Here is a 19,282-nt window from a genome sequence, read left to right on the forward strand (position 1 = left end):
GAATCAGTAAAGGGGGGGCGCCCACTTGGTCAGTGTCTTCCCTTAAGTTCTCCACTGAGAGAAAAGTTCATGGCAAGTGCACGGTAGGTCTAGGAGTCATGGATGGGGGAGGGAAACAGACAAAGATTTGAGTCACTGAGTTAAGATTTAAAACCTCAGCAGAAGACTTCCCTGGTGGTCCAGTGGTTAAAAATCCACCTGCCAATGCAGAGGACACAAGTTTGATCCCTAGCCCAGGAAGATTCCACATGCCATGGGGCAACTAAGTCTGCACCACAACTACTGAGCCCATACTCTAGGGCCAGTGAGCTGCAACTACTGAAACCCACTCCCTAGAGCCTGTGCTCCACAGCTCCACAGCAAGAGAAGCTACCTCAATGAGAAGAGTTCACACCCCAACAAGAAAGTAGCCCCTGCTCTCCACAACTAGAGAGAGACCGTGCACAGCAACAAAGACCCAGTGACGCCAAAAATAAGTAACTAAAAATTAAAAAAAAAAAAAAACCTCAGCAGAGAACAAACTTGAACACCCAAGAAACCAGCCATAACAATTTTATGCTTTGCTGATATATTTATTGATATATTTCCCCTTTACAGTTGATGGTGACAAAAAGCAGATGGACCCCTACCCTACCCACCCACCCCCAATAAAATACAGACACAGATTTCATTCAGCATATATAAGCATTGGGGCATGTCCAAATTCACCTCACTGGGTTACTAGAGCCAGGAGAGATTAGATCTTTGGGGCAGTCTGAGCACCTGAGGCCCAGGAATTGAGCAGGCCAATGCTGAAGAGGCTGGCCCTGCCCCTGGGGTGTCAGCAGAGGCTATAGAATCAAATCATGGTGGAAAGAGCTGCCTAGCCCTGTCACATGACAGTGGGCTCCTGGGTAGTTTCCAGTGAGATCCACAGTCCCATAGAAATCTGTGCCTCAGAGTTCTCATCTGCAAAATGGGGATAAGAATCCTGCCCTGAATATATCACTGGGCTATGAGGCTCAAAATAGAAATAATTTGTCAAAAGTGCTTTTGCAAAAGGTAAAGTGCTGTACAAATTTAAGGGAATTCAATTGATTGATTGTGATTGTCAGAGTGCCCCAGAAATAGGAGTGGACTGGCTCACAGGTCCAGGGGCCAAGGAAGTGGCAGAACTCCTATGCTGTGCCTCGGCTAGGCACCAGTCAATGCCAGTAATGCCCACTGCGGAGAGCAGAATTCCCTTAGTTTCTTAGCCCCAGGAAGTCACCATGGCCTAGCACCTGGGTTGGGGCTGGGAAAGTCACCAGGGAAGTCACAGAAAAGTCACAGGGGTCAAGGGGGAGGAAGAAAGGGGCATACAAAGCAGGGGGCCATTACTATCATCACACACGAAAATAGACACCCACTGGATGCAAGGCATTGAAGTGGTGGTGCAGATGAGTAATGAAGGCCTGCGGGGAGGGGAGAGGGAGGTATCACAGCAGCAGAGGGAGGGGTACTGTCCTCACTTGCTGGCTCCCCTCCTCCTAGAGGAATCACGCCAGTGCCCATCTATCTGCAGGGGAAGGGAGGGCAGGGAGACAAGAGTCAAGGATATAATCATTGGACCTAGGATGGAGATCCCCTCCCCCTGTTACACTGCTGCCCAGCATCATTAGGAGGTGCCAGGATCAGGCAAGCAGCTGGTGTATGCACTTTGAGGCTGAGGCCAGAGCTGGGCCCAGAGCACCACAAAGGCAGTGCTGGGTTTCTGGGGAAAGGCAGTGGGTGTTAGCCCTTTGGGGAGATGGCTAATCCGCTCACACATGGACACCATCTTAGGGAGCTGGTAGCTGAGTCTACGTTTCAAAGCCTGAGTGTCATACATGCCCCAGGAAGAACAGAGATGGGGCCGTTCTACTTGAGATGGGCCGCTAAGGAGATTCGGTGAATGGGCCAGGTGGGGCGCGACTGGCAAGGAGCGATGTCCTGCCAGCTGCTGGCTGGGGAAGGGGAAGGAAAGACATTCTCTGGTTGCTGCTTTCCTCCAACTCCCTTAGCAAAGGCTGTGGGACCTCCTGGGGAACTGGGGAGGCTGCCCCACAGGGTACCAGCTGGCACCTACAGGTTAAGGCAAACAAGCCAATAGATCACATTGAAGAAGAAGAAGGTGACTGGGAAAATCACTCGTGAGTAGTTATCCAAGCGGTAGACATGGATGAAGAGGCGGCCCTGCTGCCAGCTGCTGGCGTCACAAGTGGGGACCATGCAGCAGTACTTATCGCACCACCTGCTGCAGCCAGCAGAGCGCTGGAGGCGGCTTGGCCTGGCGGCCTGCCGGGCTGGGCAGGATGGGCCTTCATCTTCCTCACTCTCCTCCCACTCGTCCTCCTCGGAGTCCTCAATGTCGCACACAAAAGCTTCCGGATGCTCAATGACAGGGATGCGGACACGGATCGTGGCACGAGGCTAAAAGGAATGAGCGAAGAAATCAAATTGAGTCAAGGGAAGATGGACCAAGCCCAGGTGCTGTCTCAAGGATTCCTGAGGACTCAGAGCTTGGCACCCTGTTTCTTTTCCCACACCCCCACCCCAGAATTTCCACCATCACACCAGAAAATTTACCCAATGCCCCCCAAAGTCCCAGGTTACCCCTCATTACTTGGTGAGCTGGCCACCCATGTGTCATGAGCACCAGTGCCCTACTTGCATGCCTCCATCCTCCAAAGCCTTGCCACCACTCCCATACCAGCTCATACATGGCGAAGTATGGGAGAACCACGGGGCGCCGTCCGGTTGTAGGTCAGGAAGTTGAGCACAGCAAACTCCATCAGAGCACAGAAGCAGAAGACGAAGCAGATGGCAATGTAGAAATCCAAGGCTGTGATATAGGACACGCGTGGGAAATTCTTCCGCGAGAAGGTGCCCAAAGTGGTCATGGTGAGTACAGAGGTGATCCCTGTGAAAGGAGATGAGTGGAGGTGGACGGCACCACTAGCTTATATATTACACTTTGGAAAGGCCCCCAGAAAAGGCAATTCTGTGCTCCAAGGAGATGCCTACCTCACCCACTTACCTAGAGAAGTCCTGGCTGGAGCAGACTCTTTCTTGATCCAAAAGGAAATCCAGGAGACCATTGTGGTCACAGAGGAAGGAACATAGTTATGAAAGGCCACAAAGCCAAATCGCCTGCTCACGTTGAAGTAAAGCGTCATGACTATGAAATCACCTGGAAGATATTTAAAACATACTTCCTCACTATAGCACTGCCACGAGGGTGTCCCACATGCAGAAGGACATGCATACTAAGGGCCCAATAGGGGCTCATGGGATGCCCACCACAGTCCTTGTACAGAGGCACATTAAGGCAATGCCACACACAGAGACACAGAGGAAGCCCGAGAGGAGACTCACTGCCAGGCCCATGGTCAGTTAAGAGTCAAGCCAGGGCTAGAACCTTCCTCAATTCTTTCTCAGTTCACTGTCACACACCCCATATCCATCTTTCCAGGATAGGGAGCAGAATAGTCAAGTGAAAGCAATAAAATCAGTTAGCCCTCTAGATATCAGAACCACATGGCTAATGTCCAGGTGGCTGACTGAGGCCTCCACGTCCACACCCTACTCTAAGCTACCCAGATCTACTCAGCTTCCTTGAGATAGTGTGTGGATATTTATACCAATATTCGAACCCTGGACTCCTGTTCTTAGTCTCTTACCCTAGCCCAAAATGAGTGTTTCAAGAAAATAGAAGAATTAGCTGAAAGTGAAAATTTCAGTCAGTCCTCTAGATGTCAGGTCTGCAGAACATACATCCACAAGGCTGACTGAGGTTTTCGCATTCATTGGGTATCGTGTCCTTGATGTTGGCTCTTAGCCTAGGCAGTGATGGCTTGTGCAGGACCTGAGGACAGCCTCTATCTCCACTTGGCATCTTCTGTTGGACCCATCATGCTGCCTTATAGTCTGACATACCCAAATACTCTGCATGCTTATCATGACCCCCGGAGATTCTGGAGGCCTTTCTGAGGCCAGAATATCTCTTTTTACTCTCAACATCATGTTGGGTTTACAATAGTTCAAATTCTGGCTCCTCAGTGAAACTAAGTTCCAACTCTCCACCTCATTGATGCTGTAGAATTCGCTGGCCTTATTACCTGGGTTTTTAAACCCCTTCAGGGCAGGTCTCATCTGAGCCCCGTTGCTACATTCCTGCCCATCCCAGCCCAGCACAGCCTAGAACCCAGCAGATGCACAGCAACTCTTGCTGCTGCCTGGCAACAGTTCTGTAAAGCAGACCAGAACACTAACCTGTCCATGTGTCCTCCTATTTTAGAAAACAGATCACCTGCCCAGCAAGTCTGGGTATGTTGGGACTGAATGGGAAGACCAGCCTTTCCTACTCACCTTGGCACCACTGACACTCAAGGGGCAAGACTTCTCAGAATCTTCTGGAAAAGGCCAGGAAGTTGCCTGGGGCGAGTTGAATACCTGTGTCCAGAATAGTAGCTTTGCAGATAGAAGTCCTCCTCCGGGGCTGCTGCAGGGACCACTCATCCTTGCCTACTAGCCAGAATGTTATTTATCGAGATCCTAGCTCCTTCTCCTGGGGTCTCGACTGCAATTAAAATGGCCCTACTCAGCTATAGCCACTCTGCACAAAACTTTGCTGAGTTGATATATTCTTGTTGCAATAAGATTGATTAGCCTATCGGCTTTTTCTATTTTTGTTTTGTCTATTTCACCAAAGAAGAACCTTCTCTACTTTTTAACAGATGGGAACTTATCCTTTAAGGCCAAGTGAAGGTACTAACACACACTTTCTTATTTCTGAGGAATGGAGGAGCATGGGTAAGGGAAAAAAGATATCTGGGGCTGAGGAGAGAGACGGGGAGAAAAACTAAAGATGCTTTCTGCTCTTATCTGCCTCAGCCAGAGCACAGTTGGTCACTGCACTGTCAGAGGAACACAATGAAAAAGACTGTGTCCAGAGACTGAGACTAGAAGGATGAGTGGAGCCAAAGCTTTGAAGAACAAAGGGGAGGGAAAAGAACTACAGCTGTCTAGTCTATGAAATCTGATCCAGGGTTGGAACTATAATACTGGCTCTTTGATCTTTACCCTGTGGAAAACTGACTAGACTTACTGGAAGCTCAGTAGTTCTAGGGAAAAAGAACTAAGTCTAATGGGTGGAAGTTCCAGAGATTTCCATTTCAGATGAACACAGAGGTTTTTTCTGATGAACAGAGTTGTCCAGTGAAGGAAGAAACTCCCTTGCAAGAAAGCAAAATCCTAATCATGGGTGAATTATGTATCAAAGGCTCAACAGCCAGCAGTGAAAGATGCCTTACTCACTGGAGGTATGGCTCCTGAAGCAGAGGTTCTCTGGTTGAAGGCCTAAGGTGGCCAGAGTACTAAGCTAGCACTGCATTCTGAACTCTTAGGAGCTTAGGACCTAAGTCTACTCCAGACAGAGAGAACTGCCCAGGGACTGACTGAAAGAGTTGGGACCAGTCCCCAAAATAATTATGATACTGAAGAAACTATGATTCAAGATCAACTCATCTCTTGCAGAGGATAAAGGAGGCCTTCTTTCTCTCAAGAACTCTCCTCTCTTCCAAGGAGGGCGGGGTGCTTACCTATTGTCATTGTTGATGAATCTGCCTCTGGGGCTTTGTAGTCACTAGGGTACCATTTTGAAACAATGTACAACCATCTACTAAACGGAACCACTAGTGACTTGAAAGCCCATGGGCCTTTTCTCCTGCCGCTTTTGATGATGGGTCCCCACCTGTCTGGGGAAACCAAGGTGCAGAAAGGTAAGAGGCATGCCAATGGTCAGCCGGCAGAAGAGCAAGGGTCCCAAGTCAAAGGGAGTAAAATTGCTTACCCAGAGCCCCCGAGAAAAAGGAAAGCATTTGTAAAGCAGCCTTCTACCCCTGCCTAGTACTGTGCAAGCAAAGCTCTAGCCAGATGAGCATGGGCTATTCCTCACCCAGGGGTCAACTCAATGAGTAAAGCAAAAGCAGATTTTCTGCCTAGCCACACGGAAGCCAAGCAAGACACCTTCCATGGCAAATGGCTGGCTGGGAGACTGGTTCCATCCGCAGGCTGGAAACGGTGAGGGCAGAGCCGCCACTGCCCTGACTGGTCAGTATATGTGAAAAGGCTGCTCCCAGAGCAGCCCCAGGGAGGCCCCTTGGCTTCTCATTCAGATCACCTAGGAACACAAGCAAAGACACTCACACCTAATTGGGAGCTAGAGTATAATAGACCCAGGACCCTCCCCTTTAGTCCTTATGAGGGACAAGGTCAGAAAACCAATGATCACCATCCAAGTTGAATCCACCACGAAGCCTTTGACAGGAATCTGTGCATGTCAGGGCTGCTCCTTTAAAATAAATGTTGATATGGCAGGTATTGTAGCTGCTGAAACCTCTTCCAGATTATCCCAGCCCTCACATAGCTGATGACAGAATTCCAGCCTCCAACCTCCCATCAGGACAGACTGCATCCCACTCAACTGGAACCACTTGGATTGTTCTGAGTATGGAGAACTCACATGACCTCCATTTCCCCAAGTGTCCAAGTAGGTCAGTTGTAACAAAGCTCTGGAAACCAAAAGGTCTGCATGACAAGGCTAGTTGCAAATTCTGACAGCAACAAAACTTTATCTACTCACCTACCCTCTCCGGGGCTTGGCAAAGCACTTACTTCTTTGCAGATGAGACTGAGATATAGTTACAAAGTCTCAGTTTCCTCTGCAAACAGTTGTAAGTGCTTAGCATTTATAAGACAGGAGCCATGTTCTATATTGTCATAGAATGAGTACATAGCATTTGGACAAATGGATGGCTACCTTCAGTCATCCTTACCACCCTCCTGGGCCTCTGGCTAGCCCTAGCTCAAAGGTGCACTTACCAGCCAGGGTTGTGACAGTTTCAGTCGTGTTGCTCACTCCTGTAAAGTCAAACTGGAAGAGCTTCCAGGAATTACTCTCATTGATCTTAAGCGTGAAATTTTCCCACTCGTAGATTAGGTCATTCTCAGGATAGGAAACTGTAAGGCAATGTGGGAAGACGAGTCATGTGAGTCTGGGAAGCCGAGCTGAGATGTCCAACATCATGGTGTCTGAGCAATGCCCTGGAGTCCTGACTCTGGCTGCACCAGCTGTGGGGCCTTACCTCTCTTACCTCATTGTTGAAGGCCAGCCAGTAAGTGCATTTACTGAGCATTCCTCAGTACCATGCCCTGTGCTAGACACACAGAGATGAGCAAGGCAGGAGCCCTGCCTTCAAACATTCACATTTTATTGAATAAGACAGTGAGTACACATAAATTGTTGGAATTCCTCTGAGAACAAAGGAGGGAAAGACCAGTTGGGAACACACCCAGAAAAGACTATTCTATAGAGTGGGTGACATGCTCAGTAAGTCTTAGAAGTCCAGGATAAATATTCTCTGTACGAATGAGGCTAAAAGGGTGAGGAGTGTGTTCTATGCACAGAAAGGTGAAAATGCCTGATGTATTATGGAAACGTTAAAAGTTCAGGATGGCCGGCTCACAGAAGATGGATGAGGTATGTAGGAGTGGATAGCAGGGGCCAGTTCATGAAGGGCCTTGAGTGCTATTTTAAGCAATTTGGAATTGATTCGAGAGTTCAGGAAGAATTTGAAACTAAGGAGTAACCTAGTCTAGATGATGCTTCCGCTAAGTCACTCTAGCTCTTATATGAGGATGGCCTGTTGACAGGGAGACCAGTTATGGGAGCCCAGTGCAATAACTCAGGCACAATAAAATGAACAAAGGCAGGAGCCAAAGCTGTGGCAGAGAGAATGCAGAGAAACAAAATCAATAGAGATTCTGGAGGGAACACCAACAGGATGTGTTGATTGGATAGATGTAGGAGGTGAAGAAGAAAGAAGCATCAAAGTTCTTGGCGTGGAAAACTGAGTGGTTGATGGTGCCTTTCAATGAGACAGATGGGAACACAGAAGCAATGCATTTGTTTTGAGGGTAGAGGTTAGGAGGAGACCGTGTATTTAATGTTGGACATGGTCAGCTTCAAAGTGCAGATGTTGCAAAGTCCAAGTGGAAGATGACAAAGATCTAAACCAAGATAGTAGTGACAGTGAAGATGGAGAGCAGACATACTTGAGATACACTTTAGAGGTGACTGATTTGAAATGGGGCGGAAAGGAGAAGGAGGAAGCCAACATGAAGCCCAGGTTAAGCAACACAGCATTGTCAGCAGGAAAGATGAGGATGGACTGGGAGGCCCTGGGCAACCTTGGCACCATCTTAAGGGAAAAAAACAAAGGCAGAAAAATGTAAGGGGCAAGGATGAGAAAAAGAAGGGGCCCAGTGTGATGACTCTGGGGTGCCAGAAACCTAAGAATGTACTCACAGCTAGAGAAAGACAGAGGGCAAGAGTGAGAGTCCATTGGAAATTTGAGCATGTGGAGTGAGCATCCAGCCTCAATGGTCATCCTGGAAGGGAGAAAGGAGCCTCATTAGGCTGGCCCTGAACACTTAGGTATCTACCCAGCTTGGGCCTGGGGACCACTGCCAATGAGTGGCAGTGGTGGGATTTGAGACAAAGAGCTCAAAGGAGAGACAAAAAGAGTGGAAGAACAGCTTGGATGTATATGGCTACTCTGGCCTCCATCATCAGAGAAATGAATGGACCAGCTTAGATGGGCTTGTGTTTCTTGCCCATCCCAGCTTCAAGGACCTGCCAACACTCTCCCATTCTTTACCACTTCCCTGGCCCCATATCACCCAGATATCAGTCCCAGCTATGCCACAAATTCAGGCTGTGGCCTTAAGCAATATCTTCTTATTCCGAGGCCTTAGTATGTATGTCTATACACCGAGGGATTGAGCTCATGGTCTGGGAAAGCTGGAGGGGACCTTAGAAGTATCATTTAGGATGAAACCTCAGTCCATGTTTCTTTGGCAAAAATTCTCAGAAGGGGAAGAAGAGTCGCAGGAGGCAAGACTCCAGAAGCTTGACATACCTGATGGTGTACAACACCTTGCCATCCTTGTGGATGCGGACCATCTGGTTGGGCATGGTGATTGAGTGCTCATGGGTCCTCTTAGAATTCCTAAAAAAGGTGTCTGGGACCCACAGCAGGCTCACCAAGTTGCCACTCAGAACAAAGCTCTCAAAGCTGCCATTGAAACGAAGGCGTTCGTCATACCAAGTCTGGCAGAAGGTGATGTCAATGGTGTATTCCTGGTGGCAAGGATAGAAAAGCACACATTTGGGGCTGTGCAGACAAAGAACATTCCTGTGCCATCTTGTGATGGACCTATCTGGTAGACAGGAGCCCACTTAGGTTTGCACAGAGGAAAACAGCATGGGTTTGGGTGAAGGACATTCTCTATTTCCATGTATTCCAGAAAGAAAAAAAAATCCCAAATGAATAGCAATCTGGGAAGACACATTTAACCCAGAAACAGACAGACAATGGTGGCTTAATTGTAAAGGCTGGGCTTAATTGTAAAGGCTGATACTCCCCTGTAGGACTATGATGCTACTCCAGTCAGGCTAACACCATCTGGGCTCCCACCTTTCCATAGCAAATCAAAGATGTCAGGTCAAAATCATTCTAAACATTTACAAACATATGCCCCTTTGATTGCATACAATGAAGTTGCCCCTTTCAGCTTTTATTTGGGGAGCACAGATGTTAATTAACCCACAAGTATTTGGTCTCTAGATATGGTCTATCACATAAATTGTTAAATGAAGCTAGAGATCTGCACCACTGGTATTGAAAGGAGAAAAAAAGAAAAAAAACAGACTCTAACAGAACTGTAGGCAGCTTGAACAGCAAGTACCAGAACAAGGCCAAGGTACAACCTTTAGGGCTAGTTCAATCTCCTTTACCTTTGAGGTCAGAGAGAAAGGAGTCTGTTCGAAATCAAACCAATAGTTAATGGAAACACGGGCTCTGATGCTCAGAGCATCATTGCCATGGCCCTGCCCTGGGACCACCTCCACCTGCCTTACTCTCCAGAGCTTACTCCACTTATTCCAAGAATCCCTTTGGGGGTCAAGGTCCAGTTTTCCTCTGCAGGACCCCTAAGCCTTTCCTGTGAGTTTTCCTGCATCAAATAATGAACACCACCAGCCAGAAACCCACGAGGAGGCCTGTAGAGCCCTCGAGGTTGGGGAGCACGGGTCAAGACCATCTCTGCTTGCCTTTGCTGCTCAGGACACAAGGTGGTGAGAGCCACTGCCCAATTACAAGGAGCCAGCCCCCCAAGACTGAGAATGTTCCCTGGAGGAGTACGGAGAATCACACAAGAAAAAGCCTGACTACCATTCACATGCAGAGCCCCCAGCCCTGCCCTGACAAGCCACACCAGCCCTCATGAGTGGCCTTCAGGGTGGCTCTGCTCTCCTGCATGGCTGGCAGCTCCAAATCAGCCTACAGAACTGCTGAGTAACCAGAGAAAGCATCCCCACTATGGTGCAAACTTGCTCCTGTGCTACACTCCCGGGTTTCAAATAAGCATTTCATTTCCATTTAACTGGATTCCAACTATAAGTTCAGGACACACCAACTGATAATTAACGGTTCAATTTTCCCCAGTCTGACAAGGGGGCTTGTTTTCACTCCCTGAGGACAAATCCTGTGCTCTCCACAACCTCTAATTTATGACTGAAGGGTATTGGAACTCCTCCTCACCAAGCACCACACTCTACAGTATCACCAAAGAAAAACAGGCTATGTACAAGGACTTGGACCTTCCACAGCTTTAAAGAACTATGGGGAACTATGCAGATGGCCAGACTTCTCTGGGAAATTTAATACCACATGAGTGTTCGGAATCTTCTAAAGGCACTTGGCCCAGGCTAAAGCAACATGTTACCAGCCAAAGAAAATCAAGTTGCTGGCTCCTCTTTGGACCAGTTCTGTGCTACACGGCAGGTTCAGTGAGGGCTGGTCATTAAACTGTATCCCTCAGGCTTGTCAGGTAGCAGTCCTCCCCGTGAAATCAGTGCTGCCAACAAGAGTAGGCACACAGCAAAGGCTCTGGCAGATGTTAGAAACAGATTTCCCCAAATTACATCTTACACACATAACAAGGAGGTGGTAGCCACAGATTTTCTACTACTCTTTAGGCCACTTTTGCCATGCTCCCACCAATTATCTGAAAGGTGCCTTTCTTATTAATTAATTAGCCTCCAATTAAAATAAATAAATTTAAATTAAAAAAAGAGTAAATGGTGACTATGATGGTGGGACCAGAGGCCCTCAACCTCTGGCTCAAAACCCAGTATTTCTTGGTTTATCAACAATTTTAGTCAAACTAATTGCTAAATTCATACTCATTTTAGTGGTAAGCACATTGGTGACAGCAATGAATAAATGTGACATCAAGGGAAGAGGGAAAAAAAGCTTTAAAATGTCAACAGAAACTCAAAAAGATCTGACTGCTCTCACATTTCTCTTCTTCCTTCCCCAAAGTTTGTGGCTTCTATCTTGAGCACTCTTTCTCATGCTCTTGTTCACTCTGAGGGAAGCCACCCGCCATACGTGAGCTGCCCTGTGGGGAGGTCCACATGGCAAGGACTGTGGAAAGCCTAGAGATAGTAGCCAGAGAACTAAGCCCTGCCAACAACTACATGAAAACTTAGAAGTGGACCCTCCTTTAGTCAAGTCTTCAGATGACACCCCAGTCCCAACTGACACCTTAACTGCAGCCTTGGGAGACCCTGAAACAGAGAACCCAGCTAAATCATGCTTGGATTTCTAACCCACAGGAGCTGTGACCTAATGATTATTTGTCATTTTAAGATACTATCTTTGGGGTTAATTTTTGCATGAGTGAGTGAATAAAGTCGCTCAGTTGTATCTGACTCTTTGCGACCCCATGGACTACAGCCTATCACGCTCCTCCATCCATGGGATTCTCCAGGCAAGAGTATTGGAGTGGGTTGCCATTTCCTTCTCCAGAGGTTCTTCCCGACCCAGGGATCGAACCCAGGTCTCCTGTATTGCAGGCAGATGCTTTACCTTCTGAGCCTCCAGGGAAGTCCTAATTTTTGCATAGCCGATACATTAAGTACATTGTGACCCAAGAATAAGGCAGTCAAACAAAGCATCACAGTGGGGAACCCCACTCTTGCATTCAACCTATGTAAACACCTTGAGCTTCCATGAATGTTTACTTACCTTTGAGTGTGTATCTGCAACTACTATCTCAGAGCCTAGACGCTTAGCTCACCCAGTCACATGGTGCTTGTTGGGTACCAAGGTGTGTGCTAAAACTGTATCTGCCCTGGGCTAGGCCGAGGCTATGGCAGTGATGGAGTTGGTTACTCCAGTCTTCCTCATTATCAGGCTCCACAGATGAAAGTTACATTTGCAGAACATCTTTTATAATTCATTTGCTCAGCTAACATATACTGGGTCCTTGACATCAAGGAACCCATAGTTGAGAGAGTAAGGCAGATACAGAGTACATAATTACAATGCAATGAGGTAGAGAAGTTCAGGTAAACAACTGTGATATACGCTAAAAGGTCTGAGAGTCAGAGAAAGGAGTGTAGTGTGAGTAAAAAAGGGAGCAACTAATAGTTGTAGAAGGCAGGGAAGATGCCGTGAAAGAGATGTCATTAGAGTTAAATCTTGAAGGATAAGGTGAAAAATTGGAAAAATGCCATCCTAAAGTGGAAATCACTTGAACAAAGGCTCAGAAGCACAAGGTAGCCTGGGAAAACCATATGCTAGCGTGACTAGTGTACATGATCTCTAAAGGAGTGAAAAAAAAAATAAATAAAACTAGAGCCCTGAGTTGGCTGCAGACATGTAGAGCCTTGGCTGCTAGAGTGTGGGGTTGAATTTCATGCTTTAAGCAGGGCTGGGACTACAGGAGGCATGTCACGCAGGAGGCTGGGTTAGTAGGTTGCCTGGGGCAGGCAGAAACCTTGCATTTTGTATACATCAAGTAGGAGCTCATGGAGGCTACCTGGGGAGTACAAAAGGAGATAAGAAACTAGGGAAGAATTCCTAGAGCAAGAGTTGGTAACAAGAGTAAGTCCATAAAAATCATCATCAGAAGAAAAGAGCCATTCCACTGTGTTGTTTAAGTTGCTTTATTATTTTTATTTTGAATGAAATAATGAAAGATACAGTCAGGATTCCGAAGGTCCTTTTCAGGCAGCAAGGGACTTACTACTTTCAGTCTCCTTCTCAAGTCCTTGTCATTTAAATCCCCCCCTCCAAAAGAAAAAAAAAAAACTCTTTTGTTACAGACACAGAAAAAACAAGTACTTGAAAAGCCTCATGGGTCAGCTCCCTAGGCTAGAAGATACTATAAATCAAAGCTCAGTACTCACCATGTCCATGATAGAGAGAGGCCCAAGGGTGTTGACAGACAGTTCGACGGTGACCACAGTGGGTCTCTCTGTAAAGTAAGCAGAAGTGGCAGAGGTAAGTGTCAAACAGAAGTGTGGGGCAAGGGAGGGTGTGGTCAGCGGAAAATAAAGAGGGTAAGGATTGGACTACATGGTTTCAAGATCTGATACCATTTCTTTCTTTCTTTTCTCATGAAAAGGCCCAATTTATAGGCTGTGAAGAGTTGGACATACCTCAAAGGTCAATCATCTAGTCCAGTCATCTCATTTTATAGTTGGAAAAACTGAGGGTGAGAGAAGAGAAAAGTCTAGACCAAACTCAATGGCATTGCTGAAACCAGCACTGACATCTCTTACGTGATACGTGAGCAATAGCTGTTCCTGCCCACGTGCAGGGCACCACCACCTACACCCCAGGCCCATTCTCCACACTTAGGCCCTCAACCCTCCTACCCTCTGGGGCCTGGGAGATTTAAGTCCTGCTACTCACCTCCAATGCCAGGGCGCAGTTTGTAGTCATAGTTATGGAAGATGCCATCCAGGATTTCCGTGGCTGTTGGCATTTTGTCAAGTTTCTTATGGGTACCAACAGCAGTGGGCTTTATTTCTTCAGAGGAGAGTTCCTTTTCAGGAGGCTGGGGCTTTGGGCCATAGACCTTATCATCACTGGCAGAGGATCCCTCCTCTGATTCAACTTGAGGTCCTTCAATGCTAGAACATAAAAACAAACAAGTGAACCTCTGTCCTCCACTCTGAGGGGGCCCAGCTGGTGCCTCCTGGGACAGAGTGAATAAGTCGGCAACCCACAGCATAGTTAAAGAGTACCTGGTAACAGTAAATCAAGAGCCAGATTATTCTTGTTAATTTCTTCTAAAACTTGTGCTCTCCATTGGAACTTCCCATGCTATCCATCTTTAATGGTCATTCTTTATTTAACAAAAATCAATGACAAAAGCACATTCGAGGTTTCAAAATAATATTTCAAGGTAAAAGCAAGAGGACTTGGTTGTATGAGCTCTAGCCAATCAGCTGCCGTTAGTAGTCTTGGTCTCCAGTCTGCCTGACCAGTGCCACCTGGGAGCAAATGGGCAGGCAAAGGGCCAGGGTTGTGAGGAAGGCTCAGGAAAGCCAGAGCACTCTCTCCCAGAGAGGGTCAGAACACTGCATGTCTTTGCTTTAGTGATACTCTACTATATTGCAGCTGGGGGCCAGGGATGGGGGAAGCTCTGAGAACTGAGAGAAAACAAAGATTATCATTTAGGAAATAGACGGCCAACAGGAATCCAACCTGAGTGCCACAGCCAAAATATTACACAAAGAATTAAACTTAAAAATTTTAAAAACTTTAAAAAGCCACCCGCAAATGTATAAAACACAGGAGATATGGTGTTAGAAATCAGAGTCATGCTTCCTTTGCTGGGAGGCAGTGAGGGAGGGGGCACCAGGCAGCTTGAGGTTCTGGTCATATTCCAGTCCCTGATGTGGGTGTTTTGATATCAGTGTGAATCATTTTTGGACAACTCGTTAGCCGTGCACTTATGGTGTGAGCACTTTTCTGCATATATGTTCTAATTTTTTAAAAAAGCATTTTGAAAAATTAAAATGCTAATAAAAATCTGCAAATATATGGACCTTATATGAACCCTGATTTTAAAGGGCAAACCATAAAAAAACAAACCAAACCAAACACAACACAACAAAAAAAATTATGATACATTAAGGGAGATTTGAATATTGACTGGTTAGTTTCTTCAGCGTGAAAACATTCTAAACATTTTTAGTGTAATAGTGGTATTTTATTCTGTTTCTGAAGTCCTTACAATTAGAAATACATACTAAAATAATTACATATGAAATGATATGATGTCTGAGATTTGCTTTAAAAGAATTTAAGCTGGAAATAGAGAGTGGGTGGGATGCATAGAAAATAAGACTGCCTATGAGCTGATAATTAACAAGGCTGGTGATGGGTACATGGAGATTCACTCTACTGTTCCCTGTACTTTTCTATGTCTTTGAAAAAATTTATAATTAAAAGCTTTTTCAAAAGCCATCATCGAAATTAATCTGTGATGTTGGAAGGCAGGAGAGTGTTTTTCTTTGGGGAAGAGGGTGTACTTGGAGGGGGCAGAGTGGTGAAGCTGGTGGAGGTGGGGGAGGGGACAGGCAACTTTCTGTTTCCTGGTCTAGGTGCTGGTTAAATGGGCATGTTTCCTTTGTGAAAACCCACTCCTGATTTCTACACTCTTATATCTCGGTAACACTTACAAAATTATTTTATAGTTTACAAAATCAATTAGACAGCTTGCTCCCTCAAAGAAGGGGTTAACAGGGCAGGAGATGTGGCTATGGCCTCTGTACTGCAGACCAAGGGAAGGCCAACCTGAACAGCACAATGCATGCTCCTACAGTATTTCAAACTCTTAGAATTGCTTAAGTGGCGTCCAGATGTGCCAAGTTGATGCCATTTCTCATGTCTGAGGTGGCTATTTCCCACTGTGGGCAAGGGAAGAACTGGGCTTGGGGAAAGCAATTTCCATTTCTAATCACATATCCAGAGATGCCCTCTTTCCCTGAGGCTCTTCCCTCTGTCCTCTGAATAGATCATGCCAGCCTCTGTGGGGCAGGGGAGGGGGGGCGGGGGGATGGAGAGCTAGGGGACTGCAAAATGTGTGACTTGACTGGGAGTGTGGCATGATTAGGACTGTTAGCCAGAGCCTGCCATGACCCCTCCCAGAAGTCCACAGCCAACCAGAAGAACCCCTGAATTTCAAGAGGCAAACAAACAAGCAAAGGCCCAAAGACCACCACAGTCTCTCTGGTCCCAGACTATGTCTGCCATGAAAATGAGATCAGAGGGTCTTGAGGCTGCTGTCATCTGACAAATTGATTTTGCCAGTAACAAATTTCAAACAAATCAAAAAGCCCCATCATCCTGGGATCTTGGGGTTAAGAAGTTGCTAACAATGAATACACCTTTCCTCAGCTTGCCATTAAGCCAACTTTCATGGCTAGAAATAATAAAAACATGAAAAACACTCATGCACAGGACTCGGGGGGTCTTCCCATGGGGCTTTTCAGGCAACCACATCCCTCTTTATGCAATGGTCCAAGATGGAGCTGAATTTCTGCAACCCCTCCCCCACAGAGGATGCTCAGGAAGCTGGCTGGGGAAAGGGAAGAGAATATGAGAAGGGCCACTGGACTGCTTTTTTTTTCCCCCCATATGAGTCCTCTTTTTCACTTTACAGATGGAGAAACTGAGGCCCAGATGGAGGAAGGAGGTGTGCCCAGTGTCATACAAGTGGTTTCAAGCTGAGCCTGGACCCGAGCTAGGTGGTTCAAGATGGCCCGTGCCAGCACACCCCACTGCCACCTCCCCAGCTCTTTAATGACGACGTCACAGGTTACCATGTGGACAGTGCCTGAACTGACAGTGTGAGTTTCTGCAGTCCTTCCCCCTAGGCTGGAAGGGTAGTTTTCATCACAATAGCCCCTCTTCCTTGTTGGTTTTCTCTCTGCTCCCCTCCCCCCTTCTGCACCCCTATATCCCTCTTTTGCCCCAGTCACCATGTCATCTCTCCCAACTAGTCCAGTTCACATCTAGAGGGATGTGGATGACTGGAAATTCTTAGCACGCATTCAGAAATATTTACCAAGCCCCCTGATGAAGCCAGCCCCCCTTCTCGCCAGGGCACCAATGAGCCAGCAACCAGCTACACAGCCCTGCCCCTGATGAGCTGAAGTATTCTTGGGTGGGGAGAGAAGCCATCTCCCCAGTACCCCGCCCCGAAACAAAAAAGCAAGACCAATCTAGTGGTGGAGGCTTCTAGAAAGATCAGGAAGCTTAGGAACTTGTGACAGTTGCAGCTGAATGGAAAACCATCTAAAAAATGTGAAGCAGTCCTCTTTCACTCTCAGAAGCCAGAGATTCAGGGGATAACCTTCCTGGCAAAGTCCCAGGACCCCAGGAAGGTGTGAGGGAAGCCGGCTGCTCCAAGGAAAACCTGCTATTGATCTTTGGAAGAGTGGGAGGGGTTGAAATGCAGGATCCAAAACCACAGACCTCCGAGATGACCATTCTTGACCCCTGGCTCCAGTCAGCCAAGACCCAGCAGGGCGTCTGGGGGCATTAGGGAGGAAGAGGGAATCTGGCGGTAGCGGGGGATGGGGTGGACAGCTGGGGTGGGAACTCTTGGACTAAACCAAGGCTCTTGCCTGGGACTGGCACCAAAAGGAGCGGCGGGAAGGGAAGCAAATAAAGTCAGAGTTGTCTGGCACGGTGCCTGGTACTCACTAGGCGCTCAGAAAAGAGAAAAAACAATTTTTTTTTCGAACGAGAGAACACACTAGCCAACAACACTCAAACATTTTAAGCAGTTCCTTCCCCCTGCCCGCACACCTCTCTGGGCGCCACGTTCCCAAAGTCCCCCCAGTTCCCAGAGGCGCGAACCTGCCCAGGCCGGTCACCTCTTCCCAGGGAAGGCTGGGGGGCGGGGGGGTGGGGGGTAGGACGCGATCGGTCCCAGGCCGCTGCAGTGGTTTGGAAAGGGGGGGTCCCCAGGGGGTAAAGGGAGGGGGCACGGGAGCGGCCAGGTGACAGGCGTCCCGTCTTCCTTCCTGGGCGCCCCTTCAGGGGCCCGGGGCTCCCATCCTAGGGGAAGCGAGGCGAAGGCCGACTGCATGCGTCGAGCGGACGCGGGACCAGGGTAGATCATGCGAGGGCCTGGGGCAGGCGGGGAGTGGGGCTCGAGGAACACGGCATGCGGGGGTTCTCAGGAACTGGCCTCACTCCGGGGGAGAGGGAGCGGGGCCTGGGCGGGGACTCCTGGGTCCAGGGCTGGAGACTCACCACGGAAGGATTACCAGCGTGCCCAAGAGGATCAGGAGAACTTTGGTCGACATTGCGGCGGGGACCGGCGCGACCACCTGTGCGGAGGTCGCTGCGCGCGGTCTGGCCGCACTGAGCGCGGCGTGTAGGGTTTTGTCGGGCTCCAACTTTCACTCCTCCCACTCGCCCCGCCCCGCACCCCCCATCCTGGCTCCTCCCCCTAAGCCCCGATGGAAATGTCCGACGACGTGTACGCGGCTGCGGCAGAGGGAGGGGTGGCTCCGGCCAGGCGCGGGGAGGAGGAGAGAGACAAGGAAGAAGCCTGGTCGCCAAGGCCCCCCGCCCCCCACCGCCACCGCTGCGGAGCTGCCAGACAGCCAGGGGCGGGGGACGTGAGGGAGGGAGGAGGAGGCGAGCCGGCAGTGCGCGGGCCCCAGGCGGGGAAACCGGCGGGCCGCCGCTGCGGCTGGGAGAAAGACTGCAGGCTGGGCCTGGCAGGGGCAAGATGCGGGTGCTGCGACCCCCGCCCCTGCCAGCCCGCTGGTGCGCCATGGGATCGCACTGTGGCTTCCAGCCCCTGTCTTCCCGTGCCCCTCGCCACAACCTGTTGCACCTTATCACTTTCCCAAGTCCCCTGGCCTCTGAGATTTCCCCCCACCCTCACTCCACACCTTCCAGCCCTTCAGAGCACATTCCTGGGAGTCCAAAGGAACCTGGGTAATTTAGCACCTTCCTTGGCACAGGGGGGAAAAAGAGACCTGAGAGTCTTTCCAGGAAACTCTGATCTGAGTTAGTTACTCCGTGGGCCATTTCCCAGGTATTTGGGGTGGAGGAGGACCCACCACCAAAGGACCAGTCCAAGGCATTCACTGGAGGACTTTTTCTGAACCCAAAGGAAACTGACGGCAATTTGGCTCCCAGTTCAGCGCCGGGGCCTGGATGTGAGAGGGAGCACCTGGAGGAGGAGGGGGAGCTTGGAAACCCCCTTTCCCAGATTGACTGCCCCTATCTTTCCAGAGACTTGGCTCCTGGTGACCTCCAGAGGAAGTGAGAAGCCCCTAGAGGTGGGGGATGGGATCACTAACCCCTTTCACAGGGAACATCTCAAGTCT

At 48.6% G+C, this 19,282-nt stretch overlaps 1 protein-coding gene across 1 annotated transcript; it reads right to left on the reverse strand.

Moving 5' to 3' along the window:
* Positions 1–551: 551 nt before the first annotated feature.
* Positions 552–18,298, reverse strand: GABRE (gamma-aminobutyric acid type A receptor subunit epsilon). Its single transcript, XM_040265443.1, has 9 exons — positions 18,192–18,298; positions 13,830–14,050; positions 13,322–13,389; positions 8,982–9,202; positions 8,369–8,451; positions 6,883–7,020; positions 3,038–3,190; positions 2,721–2,920; positions 552–2,430 (listed from the first exon to the last, which is right to left on the reverse strand). The coding sequence occupies exons 1-9, from the start codon at positions 18,242–18,244 to the stop codon at positions 2,083–2,085; spliced, it is 1,485 nt and encodes a 494-aa protein (XP_040121377.1). The 5' UTR covers positions 18,245–18,298; the 3' UTR covers positions 552–2,082.
* Positions 18,299–19,282: the final 984 nt, after the last annotated feature.

This window comes from Oryx dammah, unplaced genomic scaffold, assembly GCF_014754425.2.
Source record: "Oryx dammah isolate SB20612 unplaced genomic scaffold, SCBI_Odam_1.1 HiC_scaffold_23, whole genome shotgun sequence".
Classification (NCBI taxonomy): Eukaryota; Metazoa; Chordata; class Mammalia; order Artiodactyla; family Bovidae; genus Oryx; species Oryx dammah.

What these genes read in the sequence shown, in the direction of transcription:
- GABRE (XM_040265443.1), bottom strand. Translation starts at nt 18,244, where the DNA reads ATGTCGACCAAAGTTCTCCTGATCCTCTTGGGCACGCTGGTAATCCTT. An exon ending in AAGGTGTTGTACACCATCAG is followed by an intron (nt 8,452 to 8,981) that starts GTATGTCAAGCT and finishes TCTCCCTTCCAG; the next exon opens with GATGACCATTGAGGCTGGAT. An exon ending in TCCAGCCAGGACTTCTCTAG is followed by an intron (nt 2,921 to 3,037) that starts GTAAGTGGGTGA and finishes CTCCTTTCACAG; the next exon opens with GGATCACCTCTGTACTCACC.